The 24576-nt window shown below is 36.7% G+C and overlaps 1 protein-coding gene and 1 pseudogene across 3 annotated transcripts in view; one reads left to right on the top strand and one right to left on the bottom strand.

Moving 5' to 3' along the window:
- Positions 1–24576, bottom strand: part of LOC101926462 (probable C-mannosyltransferase DPY19L2) — a 118261-nt gene that overhangs the window by 80787 nt on the left and 12898 nt on the right. For all 3 annotated transcript variants that reach the window (XM_074036586.1, XM_074036587.1, XM_065542142.2), the window contains exons 5-6: positions 13142–13262; positions 10296–10389 (exon numbers count right to left, since the gene is read on the bottom strand). In XM_074036586.1, the coding sequence (XP_073892687.1) occupies positions 10296–10389; positions 13142–13262 (215 nt within the window). The remainder of the gene's footprint in view (positions 1–10295; positions 10390–13141; positions 13263–24576) is intronic.
- LOC102125330 (protein S100-A11 pseudogene) lies at positions 19715–20058 on the top strand (annotated as a pseudogene).

The following is a 24576-nucleotide window of genomic DNA, read 5'->3' as shown; positions in this document are numbered from 1 at the left end:
GAAACTATTCCAATCAATAGAAAAAGAGGGAATCCTCCCTAACTCATTTTATGAGGCCAACATCATCCTGATACCAAAGCCTGGCAGAGACACAACAAAAAAAGAGAATTTTAGACCAATATCCCTGATGAACATCGATGCAAAAATCCTCAATAAAATACTGGCAAACCGGATTCAGCAACACATCAAAAAGCTTATCCACCATGATCAAGTGGGCTTCATCCCTGGGATGCAAGGCTGGTTCAACATTCGCAAATCAATAAACATAATCCAGCATATAAACAGAACCAAAGACAAGAACCACATGATTATCTCAATAGATGCAGAAAAGGCTTCTGACAAAATTCAACGGCCCTTCATGCTAAAAACGCTCAATAAATTCGGTATTGATGGAACGTACCTCAAAATAATAAGAGCTATTTATGACAAACCCACAGCCAATATCATACTGAATGGAAAAAACTGGAAAAATTCCCTTTGAAAACTGGCACAAGACAGGGATGCCCTCTCTCACCACTCCTATTCAACATAGTGTTGGAAGTTCTGGCTAGGGCAATTAGGCAAGAGAAAGAAATCAAGGGTATTCAGTTAGGAAAAGAAGAAGTCAAATTGTCCCTGTTTGCAGATGACATGATTGTATATTTAGAAAACCCCATTGTCTCAGCCCAAAATCTCCTTAAGCTGATAAGCAACTTCAGCAAAGTCTCAGGATACAAAATTAATGTGCAAAAATCACAAGCATTCTTAATCACCAGTAACAGACAAACAGAGAGCCAAATCAGGAATGAACTTCCATTCACAATTGCTTCAAAGAGAATAAAATACCTAGGAATCCAACTTACAAGGGATGTAAAGGACCTCTTCAAGGAGAACTACAAACCACTGCTCAGTGAAATAAAAGAGGACACAAACAAATGGAAGATCATACCATGCTCATGGATAGGAAGAATCAATATCGTGAAAATGGCCATACTGCCCAAGGTAATTTATAGATTCAATGCCATCCCCATCAAGCTACCAATGAGTTTCTTCACAGAATTGGAAAAAACTGCTTTAAAGTTCATATGGAACGAAAAAAGAGCCCGCATCTCCAAGACAATCCTAAGTCAAAAGAACAAAGCTGGAGGCATCATGCTACCTGACTTCACACTATACTACAAGGCTACAGTAACCAAAACAGCATGGTACTGGCACCAAAACAGAGATATAGACCAATGGAACAGAACAGAGTCCTCAGAAATAATACCACACATCTACAGCCATCTGATCTTTGATGAACCTGAGAGAAACAAGAAATGGGGAAAGGATTCCCTATTTAATAAATGGTGCTGGGAAAATTGGCTAGCCATAAGTAGAAAGCTGAAACTGGATCCTTTCCTTACTCCTTATACGAAAATTAATTCAAGATGGATTAGAGACTTAAATGTTAGACCTAATACCATAAAAATCCTAGAGGAAAACCTAGGTAGTACCATTCAGGACATAGGCATGGGCAAAGACTTCATGTCTAAAATACCAAAAGCAATGGCAGCAAAAGCCAAAATTGACAAATGGGATCTCATTAAACTAAAGAGCTTCTGCACAGCAAAAGAAACTACCATCAGAGTGAACAGGCAACCTACAGAATGGGAGAAAATTTTTGCAATCTACTCATCTGACAAAGGGCTAATATCCAGAACCTACAAAGAACTCAAACAAATTTACAAGAAAAAAACAAACAACCCCATCAAAAAGTGGGCAAAGAATATGAACAGACATTTCTCAAAAGAAGACATTCATACAGCCAACAGACACATGAAAAAATGCTCATCATCACTGGCCATCAGAGAAATGCAAATCAAAACCACAATGAGATACCATCTCACACCAGTTAGAATGGCGATCATTAAAAAGTCAGGAAACAACAGGTGCTGGAGAGGATGTGGAGAAATAGGAACACTTTTACACTGTTGGTGGGATTGTAAACTAGTTCAACCATTATGGAAAACAGTATGGCGATTCCTCAAGGATCTAGAACTAGATGTACCATATGACCCAGCCATCCCATTACTGGGTATATACCCAAAGGAGTATAAATTGTGCTGCTATAAAGACACATGCACTCGTATGTTTATTGCAGCACTATTCACAATAGCAAAGACTTGGAATCAACCCAAATGTCCATCAGTGACAGATTGGATTAAGAAAATGTGGCACATATACACCATGGAATACTATGCAGCCATCAAAAAGGATGAGTTTGTGTCCTTTGTAGGGACATGGATGCAGCTGGAAACCATCATTCTTAGCAATCTATCACAAGAAGAGAAAACCAAACACTGCATGTTCTCACTCATAGGTGGGAACTGAATAATGAGATCACTTGGACTCAGGAAGGGGAACATCACACACAGGGGCCTGTCATGGGGAGGGGGGAGGGGGGAGGGATTGCATTGGGAGTTATACCTGATGTAAATGACAAGTTGATGGGTGCAGCACACCAACATGGCACAAGTATACATATGTAACAAACCTGCATGTTATGCACATGTACCCTACAACTTAAAGTATAATAATAATAAATAAATAAATAAATAATAAAAAAAATAAAAAAATAAAAAAAAAAAAGAAACTACCATCAGAGTGAACAGGCAACCTACAGAATGGGAGAAAATTTTTGCAATCTACTCATCTGACAAAGGGCTAATATCCAGAACCTACAAAGAACTCAAACAAATTTACAAGAAAAAAACAAACAACCCCATCAAAAAGTGGGCAAAGAATATGAACAGACATTTCTCAAAAGAAGACATTCATACAGCCAACAGACACATGAAAAAATGCTCATCATCACTGGCCATCAGAGAAATGCAAATCAAAACCACAATGAGATACCATCTCACACCAGTTAGAATGGCGATCATTAAAAAGTCAGGAAATAACAGGTGCTGGAGTGGATGTGGAGAAATAGGAACGCTTTTACACTGTTGGTGGGATTGTAAACTAGTTCAACCATTATGGAAAACAGTATGGCGATTCCTCAAGGATCTAGAACTAGATGTACCATATGACCCAGCCATTCCATTACTGGGTATATACCCAAAGGATTATAAATTATGCTGCTATAAAGACACATGCACACGTATGTTTATTGCAGCACTATTCACAATAGCAAAGACTTGGAATCAACCCAAATGTCCATCAGTGACAGATTAGATTAAGAAAATGTGGCACATATACACCATGGAATACTATGCAGCCATCAAAAAGGATGACTTTGTGTCCTTTGTAGGGACATGGATGCAGCTGGAAACCATCATTCTTAGCAAACTATCACAAGAACAGAAAACCAAACACCGCATGTTCTCACTCATAGGTGGGAACTGAACAATGAGATCACTTGGACTCAGGAAGGGGAACATCACACACCGGGGCCTATCATGGGGGGGGGGGGGAGGGGGGAGGGGGGAGGGATTGCATTGGGAGTTATACCTGATGTAAATGACGAGTTGATGGGTGCAGCACACCAACATGGCACAAGTATACATATGTAACAAACCTGCACGTTATGCACATGTACCCTACAACTTAAAGTATAATAATAATAAATAAATTTAAAAAAAAAAACAAAAAAAGAGCTCTTGAAGGAAGCACTAAACATGGAAAGGAACAATCGGTACCAGCCACTGCAAAAACATGCCAAAATGTAAAGACCATTGATGCTAGGAAGAAATTGCATCAACTAATGAGCAAAGTAACCAGCTAACATCATAATGACAGGATCAACTTAGCACATAACAATATTAAGCTTAAATGTAAATGGGCTAAATGCTCCAATTAAAAGACAAAGACTGAAAAAGTGGATAAAGAGTTAAGACCCATCAGTGTGCTGTATTCAGGAGACCCATCTCTCGTGCAGACACACGCATAGGCTCAAAATAAAGGGATGGAGGAAGATCTACCAAGCAAATGGAAACAAGCAAAAAAAGCAGGGGTTGCAATCCTAGTCTCTGATAAAACAAACTTTAAACCAACAAAGGTCAAAAGAGACAAAGAAGGCCATTATATAATGGTAAAAGGACCAATTCAACAAGAAGAGCTAACTATCCTAAATATATATGCACCCAATACAGGAGCATCCAGATTCATAAAGCAAGCACTTAGAGACTTGCATAGAGACTTAGACTCCCACACAATAATAATGGGCAATTTTAACACCACACTGTCAACATTAGACAGATCCACAAGGCAGAAAGTTAACAAGGAACTCAGCTCCAAACCAAGCAGACCTAATGGACATCTACAGAACTCTCCACCCCACATCAACAGAATATATTTCTCAGCAGAATATTCTTCTCAGCACCACATCGCACTTATTCCAAAATTGACCACATTGTTGGAAGTAAAGCACTCCTCAGCAAATGTGAAAGAAGAGAAATTATAACAAACAGTCTCTCAGACTGTGGTCTGCAATCAAACTAGAACTCAGGATTAAGAAACTCACTCAAAACTGCTCAACTACATGGAAACTGAACAACCTGCTCCTGAATGACTACTGGGTACATAACGAAATGAAGGCAGAAATAAATATGTTCTTTGATACCAATGAGAACAAAGACACAACATACCATAATATCTGGGACACATTTAAAGCAGTGTGTAGAGGGAAATTTATAGCACTAAACACCCACAAGAGAAAGCAGGAAATATCTAAAATTGACACCCTAACATCACAATTAAAAGAACTAGAGAAGCAAGAGCAAACACATTCAAAAGCTTGCAGAAGGCAAGAAATAACTAAGGTCAAAGCAGAACTGAAGGAGATAGAGACACAAAAAAACCCTTAAAAAAATCAATGAATCCAGGAGCTGGTTATTTGAAAAGATCAACAACATTGATAGACCACTAGCAAGACTAATAAAGAAGAAAAGAGAGAAGAATCAAATAGAAGTAATGAAAAATGATAAAGGGGATATCACCACCAACCCCACAGAAATACAAACTACCGTCACAGAATACTACAAACACCTCTACGCAAATAAACTAGAAAATCCAGAAGAAATGGATAAATTCCTGGACACATACATCCTCCCAAGACTAAACCAGGAAGAAGTTGAATCCCTGAATAGACCAATAACAGGCTCTGAAATTGAGGCAATAATTAATAGCCTACCAACCATAAAAAGTCCAAGACCAGATGGATTCACAGCTGAATTCTACCAGAGGTACAAAGAGGAGCTGGTATCATTCCTTCTGAATCTATTCTAATCAATAGAAAAAGAAGGAATCCTCCCTAACTCATTTTATGAGGCCAACATCATCCTGATACCAAAGCCTGGCAGAGACACAACAAAAAAAGAGAATTTTGGACCAATATCCCTGATGAACATCAGTGCAAAATTCGTCAATAAAATACTGGCAAACCGGATCCAGCAGCAAATCAAAAAGCTTATCCACCACGATCAAGTTGGTTTCATCACTGGAATGCAAGGCTGGTTCAACATACACAAATCAGTAAACGTAATCCAGCATATAAACAGAATCAAAGACAAAAACCACACGAGTATCTCAATAGATGCAGAAAAGGCCTTGACAAAATTCAACAGCCCTTCATGCTAAAAACTCTCAATAAAATAGGTATTGATGGGACGTATCTCAAAATAATAAGAGCTATTTATAACAAACCCACAGCCAATATCATACTGAATGGGCAAAAACTGAAATCATTCCCTTTGAAAACTGGCACAAGACAGGGATGCCCTCTGTGTTCACTCCTTTTCAACATAGTGCTGGCAGTTCTGGCCAAGGCAATCAGGCAAGAGAAAGAAATAAAGGGTATTCAATTAGGAAAAGAGGAAGTCAAATTTTCCCTGTTTGCTGATGACATGATTGTATATTTAGAAAACCCCATCATCTCAGTCCAAAATCTCCTTAAGCTGATAAGCAACTTCAGCAAAGTCTCAGGATACAAAATCAATGTGCAAAAATCACAAGCATTCTTATACACCAATAACAGAAAAACAGAGAGCCAAATCATGAGTGAACTGCCATTCACAATTGCTTCAAAGAGAATATGTAGGAATCCAACTTACAAGGAATGTGAAGGACTTCTTCAAGGAGAACTACAAACCACTGCCCAATGAAATAAAAGAGGACACAAACAAATGGAAGAGCATTCCATGCTTATGGGTAGGAAGAATCCAGATCATGAAAATGGCCATACTGCCCAAGGTAATTTATAGATTCAATGCCATCCCCATCAAGCTACCAATGACTTTCTTCACAGAATTGGAAAAAACTACTTTAAATTTCATATGGAACCAAAAAAGAGCCCTCATTGCCAAGACAATCCTAAGCCAAAAGAACAAAGCTGGAGGTATCACACTACCTGACTTCAAACTATACTACAAGGCTACAGTAACCAAAACAGCATGGCACAGAACAGAGCCCTCAGACATAATACCACACATCTACAACCATCTGATGTTTGACAAACCTGATAAAACCAAGAAATGGGGAAAAGATTCCATATTTAATAAATGGTGCTGGGAAAACTGGCTAGCCATATGTAGAAAGCTGAAACTGGATCCCTCCCTTATGCCTTTTACAAAAATTAATTCAAGATGGATTAAAGACTTAAATGTTAAACCTAAAACCATAAAAACCCTAGAAGAAAACCTAGGCAATACCATTCAGGACATAGGCATGGGCAAGGACTTCATGACTAAAACACCAAAAGCAATGGCAACAAAAGCCAAAATTCACAAATGGAATCTAATTAAACTAAAGAGCTTCTGCACAGCAAAAGAAACTACCATCACAGTGTAACAGGCAACCTACAGAACGGGAGAAAAATTTTACAATCTACCCATCTGACAAAGGGCTAATATTCAGAATCTACAAAGAACTTAAACAAATTTACAAGAAAAAAAAAAACAACCCCATCAAAAAGTGGGCAAAGGATATGAACAGATACTTCTCAAAAGAAGACATTTATGCAGGCAACAGATACATGAAAAAATGCTCATCATCACTGGCCATCAGAGAAATGCAAATCAAAACCACAATGAGATATCATCTCACACCAGTTAGCATGGTGATCTTTAAAGTCAGGAAACAACAGGTGCTGGAGGGGATGTAGAGAAATAGGAACACTTTTACACTGTTGGTGGGACTGTCAACTAGTTTGACCATTGTGGAAGACAGTGTGGGGATTCCTCAAGGATCTAGAATTAGAAATACCATTTGACTCAGCTATCCCATTACTGGGTATATACCCAAAGGATTATAAATCATGCTGCTATAAAGACACATGCACACATGTTTATTGCGGCACTATTCACAATAGCAAAGACTTGAAACCAACCCAAATGTCCATCAGTGATAGACTGGATTAAGAAAACATGGCACATATACACAGAATACTATGCAACCATAAAAGAGGATAAGTTCATATCCTTTGTATGGACATGGATGAAGCTGGAAACCATCATTCTGAGCAAACTATCACAAGGACAGAAAACCAAACACCACATGTTCTCACTCATAGGTGGGAACTGAACAATGAGAATACTTTGATACAGGGTGGGGAACATCACATACCATGGCCTGTCATGGGGTGGGGGATGGGACGAGGGATAGCATTAGGAGATATACCTAATGTAAATGACAAGTTAATGGGTGCAGCACACCAACATGGCACATGTAGACATATGTAACAAACCTGAATGTTGTGCACATGTACCCTAGAACTTAAAGTATAATAATAAAAAAAAATAGATATGAGAGGATGTTTTGAAGAAAAGCATTCCAAAACTCCTTGTTTGATTGGAAGAAGGAGAAGTATATCAATGTATTTTATACTTGAAGAAATTATATCTGTATGTTAACATTTTATGGTTAGCCACCGAAAGAACAGAAGTAATCTGCCTTCCCAGTTAGTGTCAGTGGGGAGGGTAGCCATGGTAACAAATACAAACGTTTTCCACAAATTTCTATTTCTTTTGTTCCTCAAATGCCAGTTTCCAATGTCCTCACAGTTTTGATTACATCTCTACAGTCAATATTGGTTGAATCTGTATATCCTTCTTAAAGGCTAGATAGAGCCTAATAGTGTATTTTATATTCCAGGACTATATAACCAATTTAGAGAGAAATTAGCGCCTCTTTGGTAGCCCTCCCAATGAAATATACTGATTTTTAAAAGTTTTAGTCATTGTTTTGTAACATTTTTCCATATTAAAAAACAAAAAGGATAAGAAATACAAACTATTTTGAAAAACAGAACTTATTTATTTAGTTAGTTAGTTTTGAGACAGAGTCTCACTTTGTCCAGGCTGGAGTGCAGTGGTGCAATGCCGGCTCACTGGAAGCTCCACCTCCCGGGTTCACGCCGTTCTCCTGCCTCAGCCTCCTGAGTAGCCGGAACTACAGGCGCCCGCCACCACGCCCGGCTAATTTTTGGGTTTTTTTTGTATTTTTAGTAGAGATGGGGTTTTGCCATGTTAGCCAGGATGGTCTCAATCTCCTGACCTCATGAGCCTTCCAAAGTGTTGGGATTACAGGCGTGAGCCACTGCGGCCGGCCCAAAAACAGAACTTTTTTAAAACACATAGAGCATTTTTAAACCTGCCCAAACAATCTCAAAGCAATCCTTTTCCCTCAAAATACTTTATTGAGCTTATATTTTTTTCTATATGGCATATAGAAAGGTGCCTAAAATTTCTAGCTCATAGAACTATTGTAAAGGTAATATCCATGTAGTCACCATATAATTAACTGAAATAGAGAAATGATTATACTGAGTCTCCACTTGCCAGCCTCCAAGATAAGAATCAGCTACTGACCTGATTTTTGAGATTATCAACATAACCATTTGTATATACATATCAAACTATGATTTACTTTAATCTGTTTTTAAACAACATACAAGTGGAAGTCCATTGCTATTCTAAATAGCATCCTTTCAAAATTTCATTTTCTATTTGATGCTAAAGTATAAAATTTATAATTTTGAATTTTAATATTAATGCTTACATCTAGTAACATTGTAAATTTTCTTATTATTGCAAATACTATATCCATACACTTTAAAAATTTTTCTAGATACACTATGTAATCTACTTTTAAGAACACTTATTTCTTTTTTTTTCAAGTTTTCCAATGCTTATACTTATTACTACTTTTCTTTTTATGTACTGTGCTGGATAGTATCCCTGGTACAACACTGACTATGTCACTAGTTTTCATTGATTCTATGCTAGCCTTTTTTATGCTGAAAACTTCCTAAAACAAAGAGTGTATATATTTATTAATCTCCATGTTGACATAAGCACTATGAAAACTCAATAAATATTTGTTGAAAGAGTAAAACTATTAATTTTAATTTTAAATGTTTTGCACGACAAGAACAACATTGTAAAGAAATCTGATGATTCAGCTAGGAATATGTTCCACTGAAAGAAACAGAAAACCTAACAAAGGTGGCTTATACAATATGGACGTTGTTTATTATATCATTCAACAAGAAAATGAAAGATAAGTATCTGTTGGCATTGGTTCAGCAGCAGAAGGATGGTAGGTCAGATATATCTGCTATTTTTATGGCCTTTCCCTTATGGTCACAAGATGACTGCTGCAGCTCTGGGCATGACATCTTAGTGTAATGAAAGCAGGAAGAAACAGAGAAGGGGCAGCTAAGTCTGTCCTTTTGTGAGAAAGGCAGATACTTTCCTAGATGTAACCAAAACTGACTTCACCTTAGTTTTCATTGACAAAAAGTAGCAATTTATCTCAGGGAGCAATTAAGTGTGGGGGCAAAACACATGACTGTTGAAATTAATTTCAACTTATCACCTGAGACAGGTCTCACTGCTGCTTCCCGTGGTACTCTTATCAAGATAAGACAGGCTAGCAGATGTAAGTGCCCGCCACATGTGATACACAGTTTTTCCTACTGCTTTCTTAATTTCATCCTTAGAGAATACAATTAGAAATAAGCTGCTATTACTGCTAACCAAAGATCTCCTCCAATTATTTATTAATTTTACACATGAACTAGGAGATATTCCATTAAAGCCTTTGTTAGGAAATATGTTTAAACAACAGTATAAAAGGGATGATTTTGAGATAGAATTTTAGTGACATCTCCAGTTCTGGTTACATGATATTGGTTAAGCTTCTGAAAAATCAAATAAATCCACAAACTTTCCTGATATGAATCTAATCTTGTTAATTTTCCTTTTCATTTAATCAACAAATATCAGCTAGTCTGTATAAGCCCACTGGAAGGTCTCTTAATTCAGTAGTAGTCTTACCTCAGGTATGCTCCATACATGAAGAACAATCCCATCATTAGTCCATTTAAAATAAAGATTACACCAACATAAAAGCAAGCAGGATCTCCCAATCCTTTGAAAAGATACAGATAATCAGAGTTTAATGAATATATGACTCTAAAGCAATTGGGCATAATTATCTCAGTGCTTTGCAATCAAGAGCTCATGAATTTGCTGAAAGCATTTGCTTTCCAGATTGCTGCTGTGTTTAATTCTTTGCCCTTATAAGAGTTTGTGTGTGTGTGTGTGTGTGTATGCAGACACATATATATGTGTGTATATATATATGTGTGTGTGTATATATATACATACACATATGTAAGCTCACTCTTAATGAGGTATTATATAGTTACACTTATACCTTACACTTTTTATAATTGCATTTGTACTTTCCTCTAAGGAATTACTATTATACTGTAATGATTTGTTGGGGATTCACATTTATTTAGCTGATGCTGCTAGTGTTCAGTGTCTGGAACTGTCTGTAGAACCACTTAATGAATACGAAAGAAAAACCATTGCATTATCTTTATCTTTTGCTAGGCTGTAGGAAGAGTTAAGATATGGTTTTGACTTCAGGGTACAGCTTTAGTCTATATGAAATGATCCAGTCATTTGATCCATTATTATGTATAGCTAGAATCTTAGTATATTCCATATAGAAGATTGTGCATGTGTGTGGCAGTATGTACTTTACAATCATCCCACATTTTTCTCAGAACAAGTTTATGATATTAGCTGGTATAAAAATACTTTTCTTATGGTCAAGAAAACAGAACATAAGATATTCAACTTGTCAAAGGTTATTTCACTTTAACTGGCTGGAGCCAAGGTCTGAAGGCTGGCCTTCTGATTCCCCCTGCCTCTCTGATCACTCCTTTCAGTCAGTTCCAGTAACTTCTCTTGTTTTATTTACCACTCTTTAATATTGGACCACATTAGGCTCTGTCAAATGCCCCCTTCATTTCTCCATCTGCATATTCTCCATAAAGAAATTCTTCCACATCCATGGCTCCAATGATCTATATACAGATGACTCCAACTCTATATTTAATCCAGAACTTTCTCCTTATTCTGATACCCAGGTAGCCACTTGATATCCACACTCTGAGGTCTCTCAAGTACCTCAAATTAATGCATACACAATGAAACATAACAATACAAACCTGCTGCTGTTCAAATGCTTCTTACCATTCAAAGGAGCTCAGTTACTTAAGCTAGAAACCCAACTGTGTTTCACATGATTCTTCACTCACCTTCCCCTCCCTTACCAAACAATTACCAAGTCTCGTCCATTCTACTTCCAAAATCTCTCTCACACCCAGGCATTTCCACATTATCTTTCCTGCAGTCACTTGCTGAGAATAGAGGAACTCTCCTGCCTGGCCTCCCTGAACCTACTTTTGTCCCTTTTCTAATATTCTTTCCATACCATTGACTAAATAATGTTTTAAAATGAAAATCTGTTAAAATTCTTCAATGGATAAAATAAAAAAACCTTTGCCAGTGCACGCCTTTCATGATCTGATCCTTCTTTATATTCTCAGCATCATTTCATATCATTTTTCTTCTCCATTGTTTCCAGGAATTCTAGCCTTCTTTCAATTCTCTCTTGCTTCAGGATATTTGAATATGCTATTCCCTATTCTTAAAATACTTACCCTCTCTTACTCCTAATGTCGGGAACCTTATTTTCTTATTTGTAATATCCATCACAGTTGTAACTGCTAATAGCCGCCTTACAGCATAAACTCGATGAGGGCAAGCCTCCACGTCTAGCTGGTTCATCTCTGTGTCCCAAGTGCCAAACACAAACCTATCATTTATCGGGAATGTAACTAACACCATACTTGGGGGATCATTTTCACCACTCAGACAGGGTCACACCTTCCAGCTGACTGAATCATTGCAAAGTCTCTCATTTTATGAGGCATTTTCTCCAATCCTTTACATTGTACACAAAAAAGTATAATTGCCCCTCACACATCCTTATCAATTCTATTTTTACTGAGGGAATCAGTAAAAAATGCAAGGAAAATAGATTTAGTTTATATTCCAAGGGTTGAATGTTGTTACAAACAAGTCTAAAAATTCATTCATAAAATATAGTAAGTCATGTTGTTAAAAATTTGAAGAAATAAAGAAAAAACAACAGTGTTAGTGTTATGAAAAGAGATACATGTGGCTCTGAACAACAGTCTCAAGGGACAGCACGGTACTTGAATTGTAAAAGTGCTGAAATGCAAACATCCTAAATGGAAGTGACCACTATGTATCCTGAAAAGCTGTTAGATGATTCCAAAAGCGGTTCTTTGACAAATAAATAGGAATAAATAAATAATAAATAATAAAATAAATAGGAAGAGTTTTATTAATACTAATGGACTATGAACATACATAAAAAAGTAATATTTCTAAATCTATCTATTATTACATATCTGATTTTTAAATATGTATGCATAAATTTATACATTAGCTATTACAAATAGATATTTGACTAATGTATCCCCAAAATTTATATATTGAAGCTACCCCAAAAAACATCTTTCTGTATCTCGCATTCTGAAATAGAAGACTGACTTATAGTCAAGATTGCCTTACAATGGGATATGTTAATACTCAAATTCCAAAATTTGTACTCAAATTTGTAAGTACACAGCCTTCTCAGAAAACTACTTTAAAATGTAAAATACTCATTGAGGTGAGTCAGTTCTAATTTTTTTAAATCAACAACAGTATTTTACAATAATTCTTAAAAGTGAATCATAATATTATTAAATGTTGATGAATGTTTACAAATGACAGCATTTTTGGAAGAAACATGCCTTCACAGCTTTGAACTTCATTAAGAGGTTCTATTCTGGTGACATTCCAGCAGGTCTTAGTTTCTAGTCCAAATAAATTCATTATTCCCATGAATGTGCGATACCAGGAGGCTATGACTACCTTAAAAAAGATAAAAACAAAGAGATAATGAAGGAAAATACATTCTCTTCATAATAATAATCTTTTCAAAATATGATTTTGTGATGGTTGCCTTAGACATTATAAACTCTGACAAATTCATTTAGATCATTTCACTTGGGAATCAGTCACTTCAAAATTATACATTATACTTCTATATAGAAAGATATTATATATGTGGTAACCAATTCTGTAATATAAATAATAATAACTGTAAGTCAATATCAAAGTATATAATTAAAATATGGTGATTAATAGAAAAATACAAAGATTTACAGAAACATTTCATAATTCACTTCATTTAGAACCTTGAATTTATTTCTTCATAAAATGTAAAATATATTATAAAAACTGGAACAGAATGGAATAATAGCTCCTGTGCCCATTACAGTTTTAACCAAGCAGAAGATTTAATTGACCAGTTCTTTCCAATCTGCAAGCTATTTTTAAAAGTTCAAAGACAAAGGAAAAATAACAAGAGAAAAAAAATTCCAACAGAATGTTCATGTCTCAGAGGTCTTTTAAAAATAACATTATACATTCTGGAAAACTAACGTGAGATCACTGGGGGGAAAAGTCAAAAAATAAAGAGTTGAAAAGAGAAAGTAAGCACCTCTTAGAGCTAACCATTTTTAATATTTTGGTGATTGGCCAGTTGCAGTGGCTCATGCCTGTAATCCCAGCACTTTGGGAGGCCAAGGCGGGTGGATCACAAGGTCAGGAGTTCGAGACCAGCCTGGCCAACATGGTGAAACCAAATGTCTACTAAAAATACAAAAATTAGCTGGGCGTGGTGGTGGGCATCTGCAATGCCAGCTACTCGGGAGGCTGAGGCAGGAGAATCACTTGAAATCGGAAGGCACAGGCTGCAGTGAGCCAATATCACACCACTGCACTCCAGCCTGGGTGACAAGACCGAAACTCCATCTCAAAAAAAAAAAAAAAAAAAAAAAAAGAAAAGAAAAGAAAAAAGTTGGTGATTATCTTTCCAGTCCTCCCCCCCTAGGCATTTAAAACATGAAATTAGAGTTACTCAATACTACCTAATGAGATCACATTATCAATGTTAATGTAATATACATCACTAAACATCATAAACATCTTTCCATGTCTCACAAGTGTAGATTTATTATGCAGCCTGATATAGCAGGAAAAACATAGCTTTGATATCAGAATTAAACTCAAATTCTGACTCTACAAGTTATAGTTTCTACGGTCTCAAGTAATCCTTCAACAGCTGTCAATCACTTCATCTCTCAAATGAGTTTAATAATAACTATTCTACAAGAGAAGTGAGATAAGAGCTCACATATACAGTCATATATGTCCTAAGTATAGTGCTGGCACATAGTATGCAGTGAATGCTTTTACCTTTTTAAAACATTCTGTTCTAAACTTACATTTTTATTTGTAAATGAGAAATTTATTTCCTGTGAACACAATAAGTATGAACATAAAATTCAACATTGCAGTACTACGTAGTGTTGGAGTAAATCTAGATCCTCTCAATTTTTTATCTCTGTGATGTGAAAAGACTGGGAACAAGTCCTGTTCTTCATAATGCTCTCAAGTTTTAAAAACAACTGAACTACATTATAATTACTTTTGACATTTTTGATAATGTCAAAGAAGAAATTGAAAACTGTGCTTACTAATTATTCAATAAATATTGTTGAATAAGTAAAAAAGAAAGTTGTCACTGAGACCATACCGAAATTAATGAAACAAGAAATAGAGAATTTTACTGTATAATTAAGATTCAGGTATAACCAAAAATTAAAAATACTAAGTATCAAACACAGAGAAATGGGGCTATTGTAATAAGTTAAACCTTCATTTTATATATACAGAGAAAGTCAACATTAACTGAAATTGAAGTTACAGGAAATAGGTTTTTGCATTCAGGTTTTTGCATTTACATTAGAGTTATGAAGATAGCCATTAGAGTAAATAAAAACAGAAGAGTGCCTCCAAAGAGTAAGCAGGGATGCAGAGAAAGTTGGTACAGAAAACTGCGGCTTTAATCTTAGGCAGATCTATATTATCCAATTGTTACTATTACAAATTACATTAAACACTTACAGAAATCAAAATCTGAGAAATTTTCCAAGTACCTGGAAATTAAGCAACATGATTTTATTTTATTTTGTTATTTGTGTGTGTGTGTGTTTCTAGAAGATTTTTTAAAATTATTATTATTTTTAAGTTCCGGGATACATGTGCAGGATGTGCAGGTTTGTTACATAGGTAAACGTGTGCCATGGTGGTTTGCTGCACCTATTGACCCATCATCAAAGTATTAAGCCCAGCATGCATTTGCTCTTTTCCCTGATGCTTTCCCCTGCCCTGCCCTTCGCCTACAAGCCCCAGTGAGTGTTGTTCCCCTCCCTGTGTCCATAATAACACAATTTTAAACTGCTGATGGATCAAAGAAGAAATCACATGAGAAATTAGAAAATAATTTGAACTGAATGAAAATGAAAATACAATATATAAATATTTAAGTAATACAAATGTTTGCTATTGGGAAGACGGAGTGGATGTACTTTTCCTGATTACTCCCTTGAAGTACAACTGAAAACCCTTTGAGCTATATGCAAATCAAACATAAGAAGACTCTGAAAAGTAGAGAGAAGACAGACTTGAGACCCAAAGAACAACATGGTTATGAGTTCCATGGGCTCTCTCTGTGCCTCATTTTCTCAGATTTGGAGTTAAAGAGGCTGGCAATCCAGAAACGCCAATGGGCACTGCTATGGTTTGAATGTGTCCCATCCAAAATTCAGGTGTTGAAACTTAATGGCCAATGTGATAGTATTAAGAGATGGGACCTGTAAGAGGTAATGGACACCTCTTACAGGTCTGCCATGTGAGGACACAGGGTTCCTCTCCTTCAGAAGATGCAACATCAAGGCACCATCTTGGAAGCGGAGAGCAGCCCTCACCAGACACCAAAACTGCTGGCGCCTTGATCTTGGACTTCCTTGGACTCCAGAATTCTTAGACTCCAGAATTGTGAGATATAAATTTCTATTCTTTATAAATTACCTAATCTCAGATACTTTGTTCAAACAACACAAAACAGACTAAGACAAATATACAAAAAGTACCAAAAAAGTCAAAAGAAAAAAAAAAAAAGTGGTTCCACCCCTACCATATAAACAAAGGCCAAGTGGGGAAGTTAGATTTCCACCTTCCCTGGGCCTTTTCTTTTTCTTTTCTTTTCTTTTTAAATTTTTTTTTAGATGGAGTCTCACTCTTTTCAGTCAGACTTGAGTGCAGTGGTGCAATCTTGGCTCACTGCAACCTCTTCCTCCTGGGTTCAAGCCAATTCTCCTGCCTCAGCTTCCTAAGTAGCTGAGATTACAAGTGCCTGCCACCACGCCTGGCTAATTTTTGTATCTTTTGTAGAGACAGGGTTTCACCATGTTGGCCAGGCTAGTCTCAAACTCCTGACCTCAGGTGATGCTGAAAGCAACAAGATGGTGCCTTCCCCCTTTTTCCCCTTCCTTTGCTTGAGTGATGCCAGAGATATCCAGTTAAAATAGCAGGTTTAAATAAAATCCAGTCTCATAATACTCAAAATGTCTAGGTTTCAAGTGAAAATGACTCATCAAGAACCAGAAAGGTCTCAAACTGAATGAGAAAATAAATGGATTCCAATACTGAGATGAAAGAAATATTAGCATTATCAAGGATTTTAAAGCAACAGTCATAAATATACTCTAATGAGCATGCTTAAAACAAATGGAAAAATTGAAAAACTTGCCAGAGAAATAGAAAGTCTCAGCAAAAAAAAAAAAACATAAATCAATACTAAGAACATCTCTCAAAACCACACAATTACATGGAAATTAAACAACCTGCCCCAAATGACTTTTTGATTCAACAAAGAAATTAAGGTGGAAATCAAGAAATTCTTTGAAACGAATGAAAATAAAGATACAACATACCAGGATTGCTGGAACACAGTTAAAGCAGTGTTAAGAGGAAAGTTTACAGAGCTAAATGCCGACTTCAAAAAGTTAGAAAGATCTCAAATTAACAACCTAACATCACACCTAGAGGAACCAAAAAAGTAAGTGCAAACCAACCCAAAATCTAGCAGAAGATAAGAAATAACCAAATCAGAGATGAATTGAATGAAATTGAGACACAAAACACCATACAAATGATCAACAAAACCATGAGTTGATTCTTTGAAAGAACAAGTAAGCTTAATAGACCACTAGCTAGACTAATAAAGAGAAAGAGAGAGAAGACCCAAATAAACACAATCGAAATGACAAAGGAGATATTACCATTGACCCCATAGAAAAGCAAAAAACTCTGAGAGACTATTATGAACAACTCTATGGACACAAACTGGGAAACCTAGAAGAAATGGCTGAATTCCTGGAAATACATAAACTCCAAAGATTGAACCAAGAAGAAATGAAAACGCTGAACAGATCAATAACAAGTTCCAAGACTGAATCACCAATAAAAAGCCTACCAGCCAGAAAAAGCCCTGGAACAGATGACTTCACAACCAAATTCTACCAGACATATAAGGAGAGTGGATACCAATCATACGGAAACTATTCCAAAAAATTGAGGAGGGATTCCTCCCTTACTCATTCTATAAGACCAGCATCATTCTGATGCCAAAACATGGCAGAGCCACAATGTAAAAAAGAAAACTTCAGGCCAATATATCTGATGAATATAGATGCAAAATCCTCAACAAAATACTAGCATACTGAATCCATCAGCACATCAAAAAGCTAATCCACCACGATCAAGTAGGCTTTATTCCTAGGATGAAAGGTTGGTTCAACATAGGCAAATCAATAAATATGATCGATCACATAAAAGAACTAAAAAAAACCCCACATGATTATCGAAATAGATGCAGAAAAGGCTTTTGATAAAATTCAACATCCTTTCATTTTAAAAACCTTCAACAAAGTAGGCATTGAAGGAACATACCTCAAAATTAGAAGAGCCATCTATGACAAACTCATAGCCAACACCATACTGAACAGACAAAAGCTAGAAGCATTTGCCTTGAGAACTGGAACAACAAAAGGATGTTCACTTTCCCCATTGCTATTCAACATAGTAGTGGAGGTCCCAGCCAGAGCAACCAGGCAAGAGAAAGAAAGAAAATAAATCCATATAGGAAGACAGGAATTCACACTATCTTTTTTCTAAACACTATAATTTTATACCTAGAAAGCCCCATAGTCTCTAATTAAAAGCTCCTAGATATGTCTTTTTAAAACTTTAGCAAGCTTTCTGGATGTAAAATCAATGTACCAAAGTCAGTAGTATTTCTATGCACCAACAATGTCCAAGCTGGGAGCCAAATCAAGAATGCAATCTCATTCACAATAGCCACAAAAAAGTAATAAAAAACTTATAAAAGAATACTTAGGAATACAGCTAAGTAGAGAGGAGAAAGATCTCTACAATGAGAATTACAAAACACTGCTGAAAGAAATCAGAGACAATAAAAACAAATGGAAAAACATTCCATGCTCATGGATAGGAAGATTCAATATTGTTAAAATGACCATACTATGGAAAGCAATTTACAGATTCGATGCTATTCCTATCAAACTACCAATGACATTTTTCACATAATTACAAAAACTATTCTAAAACTTATAGGGATACTCCTTCAACGTAAATAAGGTTAAAATTAATTAATTAATTAATTAATTAAAATAAAACATATGAAACCAAAAAATAGTTCAAATAGCCAAAGCAATCCTAAACAAAAAGGACAAAGCCAGAGGCATCATACTACCCAACTTCAAACTATATTTCAAGGCTACAATAACCAAAACAGCATGGTGCTAGCACAAAAACAGACACATAGACCAATGGAACAGAATAGAGAGCCCAGAAATAAAGTCACACACCTAGAACCATCTGATTTTCAATAAACCTGACAAAACAAGTGAACAGGAAAAAGGACTTCTTATTCAGTAAATGATGCTGGGATAACTGGCTAGCCATATGCAGAAGACTGAAACTTCACCCTTTCTTTTCCCCATACACAAAAATCAACTCAAGATGAATTAAAGACTGAAATGTAAAACCTAAAACAATGAAAACCCTAGAAGAAAACATAGAAAATACCATTCTGGACATAGACCCTGGCAAAAATTTCATGACGAAGACGCCAAAAGCAATTGCAACAAAACAAAGATTGACAAATGCAACCTGATTAAATTAAAGAGCTTCTGCATGGCAAAAGAAACTACCAAGAGAGTAAACAGACAACCTACAGAAAGGGAGCAATATTTGCAAACTAGTCATCTGACAAAGGTCTAATATCCAGAATCCATAAGGAACAAATCAAAAGTAAAAAAACAACCCCATTAAAAAATGGGTACTCCGTGCCACTCCCAGTCACAGCCTCCTGCGCATCGCTCAGCTCCAACATGGCAAAAATCTCCAGCCTTACAGAGACTGAGTGGTGCATTGAGTCCCTGATTGCTGTTTTCCAAAAGTAGGCTGGAAAGGATGGTTACAACTGCAGTCTCTCCAAGACGGAGTTCCTAAGCTTCATGAATACAGAGCTGGCTGTCTTCACAAAGAACCAGAAGGACCCCTTGACCGCATGAAGAAACTGGAATGGGCAGTTAGATTTCCCAGAATTTCTTAATCTGATTGGTGGCCTAGCTGTGGCTTGCCATGACTCCTTCCTTAAGGCTGTCCCTTCCCAGAAATGGACCTGAGGACCCCTTGGGCCTGGCCTTCAAACCCACCCCCTTTCCTTCCAGCCTTTCTGTCATCATCTCCTCCTCACAGCCCACACGTCCCCTGAGCCCAGCACACCCACCACATCATGCAGGCCCCACCTGTGGATAGTAATAAAACAATGTCACTTTTTTTAAAACATGAAAAAAAAGTGGGTGAAAGACATAAACACAAATTTCTCAAAATTAGATATTTATGTGGCCATCAATCATATGAAAAAGTGTTCAACATCACTAATCATTAGAGAAATGCAAATCAAAACCACACTAACCCAATCGGAATGGCTATTATTAAAAAGTAGGGCCCGGCGCGGTGGTTCAAGCCTGTAATCCCAGCACTTTGGGAGGCCGAGACAGGCGGATCACGAGGTCAGGAGATTGAGACCATCCTGGCTAACACGGTGAAACCCCGTCTCTACTAAAAAATACAAAAAAACTAGCCAGGCGAGGTGGCGGGCGCCTGTAGTCCCAGCTACTCGGGAGGCTGAGGCAGGAGAATGGCGTAAACCCGGGAGGCGGAGCTTGCAGTAGGCTGAGATCGCGCCACTGCACTCCAGCCTGGGTGACAAAGCGAGACTCCATCTCAAAGAAAAAAAAAAAAAAGTAAAAAAAAAACAGATGCTGGTAAGGTTGTGGAGAAAAGGGGATGCTTATACACTGCTGGTGGGAATGTAAACTAGTTCAAACACTGTGGAAAGCAATTTGGAAATTTCTCAAAGAACATAAAACTGAACTACCATTTAACCCAGCAGTCCCATTCCTGGGTATATACCCAAAGGAATATAAATTAGCCTACCATAAAGACACATGCACATGTATGTTCACTGCAGCACTAGTCACAACAGCAAAGACATGGAATCAACCTAAATGCCATCAATAGTGGAATGGATAAAGAAAATGTGGTACATATACCCCATGAATATTATGCAGCCATTATAAAGAACAAGATAATGTCCTTTGCAGCAACATGGAAGGAGCTAGAGGCCAGTAAGCTGACTGAATTAATGCAGGAACAGAAAACTAAATACTGCGTGTTCTCATTTATAAGTGGAGCTAAACACTGAGTACACACGGACACAAAGAAGGGAACAACAGACACTGGGGCCTACTTGAGGGTGAAAGGTGGGAGGAGGGTGAATACTGAAAAACTGCCTATTGAGTACTATGCTTATTACCTGGGTGACAAAATACTCCATACACCAAATCCCCACTGCATGCAATTCACTTATATAGCAAACCCACACATGTACCCCATGAACCTAAAACAGAAGTTGGAAGAAGAAAAAGTGTCAGCAGAAAAACAGAAGAGATAAAGAAAAGTCAAAATTTTCAAAACTCAAAAATAAAATAATCTAAATAAAAAACCTTAATGGATGGTATAAGAGGAGAATGGCAGAGATCGAAGAAAATAACCAGTAAACTAGAAGACAGAACAATAGAAATTAATCTGAGCAAAAGAGAAAAAACAAATGCTAACAGAATTAAAAAAACAAAAACAAAAACAAAAAACCAGCCCTAGGAACCTGTGGAACTTTAACAAAGGATCCTGTATTCATGTCATTGGAGTCTTGGAAGGAGACAGGAAAGAGGCAGGGCTGAAAAAGAACTCAAAGAAATAATTACTAAGGCTGGTCCCGGTGGCTCATGCCTGTAATCCCAGAGTTTGGGTGACCAGGGTAGGCAGACTGCTTGAGCCCAGGAGTTTCAGACCATCCTGAGCAATATAGTGAAACCCCACGTCTACAAAAAATTCAAAAAAATTAGCCAGGTATGGTCGTTGCCCATCTCAGGAGGCTGAGGTAGGCAGATCCCTTGACTCCAGGAGTCAGAGGCTGCAGTGAGCTGAGATTGCACCATTGCACTCCAGCCTGGGCGACAGAGTGAGATCCTGTCTCAAAATAAATACATATATACATACATACATACATACATACATACATACATAAAAAAGAAAGAAAGGCTGGGCGTGGTGGCTCAAGCCTGTAATCCCAGCACTTTGGGAGGCCGAGACGGGCGGATAATGAGGTCAGGAGATCGAGACCATCCTGGCTAACACGGTGAAACCCCGTCTCTACTACAAAATACAAAAAAACTAGCCAGGCGAGGTGGCGGGCACCTGTAGTCCCAGCCACTTGGGAGGCTGAGGCAGGAGAATGGCGTGAAGCTGGGAGGCGGAGCTTGCAGTGAGCTGAGATCTGGCCACTGAACTCCAGCCTAGGTGACAGAGCGAGACTCCATCTCAAATAAAAAAAAAAAGGAAAAAAAAAAAAGGAAAGAAAAAGAAATATGACTGGACTTCCCATACATGGCAAAAGATATAAACCTAAATATTCAAGGAGCTGAGCAAATCTCAAACAGAAAAAATCTAAAGAAATCCACACTAAAACACAACATACTTTAGAAAACATTTGAACTTTGAATATTATACTTTGATACACTTTTGAAGGCTAAATTTTTAAAAAAATACTGAAAACAACAAGAGAAAAACAAAATCTTACCCAAAAGAGAAAAAGAATTCAACTAACAGTGGATTTCTCATCAGAAACTATGGAGGGCCAGAACAAAATGGCACAACACTTGCCGTATGCTGAAAGAAAGGAACTATTGACCCAGAATCCTATGTCCAGCAAAAATATCCTTCAGTAATGAAAAGAAACTGCATTCTCTGAGTTAAGAAAAACTAAAAAAAAAAAAAAAAAAAAAAAAAAATGCAGCCAGCAGAACTTTTAGAACAGACACCTATTCTAAAAGTATAGCTAAAGAAAATTCCCTAAACTGAAATGAAATGATAAAAGGAGGAATCTTGGAACATCAAAGAGGAAGAAATAAAAAACATGGATAAAATAAAACAAGCCTTCACTTTCTTCCTGAGTTTATAAAATATGTGTAAAACTTGAGTTTAAAATAAGTTTGATGATTAAAACATACAGTAAAATGACAGCAGCAACAGATTGTAATAAATAGTGTTGATATAATCACTAGAACCACTAAAAAAAGCTTTGTAAAGTGATATATTTTAAAAATAGATAAATCAAAATATAACTCTAAACAATGTTCAAGTAAAATGTTCTGCCACAAGAAGGTTAAAAACAAAGAAAACAGAAATTGAAAACCACGAATAGAAACCACAAAATAAAATCTCAGACTTAAACTCTAACATATTAATAACTATATTAAATAAAAGTGGCCAACTGGTAAATATACCAATTAAGACATACATTGACAGATTGGATTTAAAAATATTACCCAACTGTTTAAAGAAACTCACTTCAAATATAAGAATAAAGTCAGGCTGAAAGTGAAAGGATGGAAAATGATGAATTTATCATACACACAGTAATGAAAAGAAAGCAGAAGTGATTATGCCGTTATCAGAAAAAAGCACACTTCAGAGCAAACAAAATTATCAGAGAAGGAAGAAAAAGTCATCGTTAAATTATTTTTTTAAAAATCCAACAAGAAGACCCTGCAATCCTAAATGCATATGCACCAAACATAGAGCTACAAAATATGTGAAGAAAAACAGATGATGTGAAAGGAGAAATGCACAAGTAAATAATTTTACTAGGAGACTTCAGAATCCCTCTGTCAAAAAACTAGAATTAGTATTTTCAACTAGTTATTTTAGTTGATAGAACTAGACAGAAATTCCCCCAAAATTGAGACAAACTCAACAATAGTATGATAAAGACCCTGTTTAAGAGAATGAAGACAAGCTACAGACTAGGAAAATATATTTGCAAGCCATATATATGAAAAATAATTAGCATCTATAATATGTAAAGAACATCCTAAGATCCAAAATTCATAAAACAAACAATTCAAATAGAAATGGAGCAAAATACATAAAGACACGTTTCACATACAGATGGCAAATAAACACAAAAAGATGTACATCATCATTAGTCAATAGGGAAATGCAAATTAAAACTATAATGATATATCACTACGTATGTGTTAGAATGAGTAAAATAAAAAATAGTGACAATACCAAATGCAGGTGAGGATACAGATAAACCTAATTTTGGTTGTGCTTAGGTTGTATCCATTGACTACTGAGTATGTAGCACAAGGAAATTTGCACAGTTTCACTCATTCAACAAATATGATATTGAATCAACTCCATATTCCAGGAAGTAGGCACCTAGGACACAGCTGGGAAATATACAATGGGCACAGGAAAACAGGAGAAAACAAGGTCATTCGCTGAGAATGAAAGGGGGTGAGGAGGTTTGGGATAACTGGAAAGAGAAGATATGAAACGGGCATCAAGGGGTTAGTAAAAGTAAGGCTCAAGGACCATATCAGGATCTGTGGCCTATTTTTGTACCAGTAATGTGAAAAGGACAGTGTTTGTTACCTTTCCCCCAGCAGTTTAAGATAAGAGAGTTTAAAACTTACAGGGGAGATAAGGAAGAAGCGGGTGGGTGGGTTTCATGCCTTTCTCTAAGTGGCTCCTGTTCTCCCAGGCTTTACCATGGAGGATGCTTTCTGAGCACTCTTGCTAATCTTTTGTCGGCACCTTATGAGATCTGTGTAAAAAT

This window comes from Macaca fascicularis, chromosome 3 (assembly GCF_037993035.2).
Source record: "Macaca fascicularis isolate 582-1 chromosome 3, T2T-MFA8v1.1".
Classification (NCBI taxonomy): Eukaryota; Metazoa; Chordata; class Mammalia; order Primates; family Cercopithecidae; genus Macaca; species Macaca fascicularis.
The sequence above is the reverse complement of the archived record's forward strand: the minus strand, read 5'-3'. Positions and strand labels throughout refer to the sequence as shown.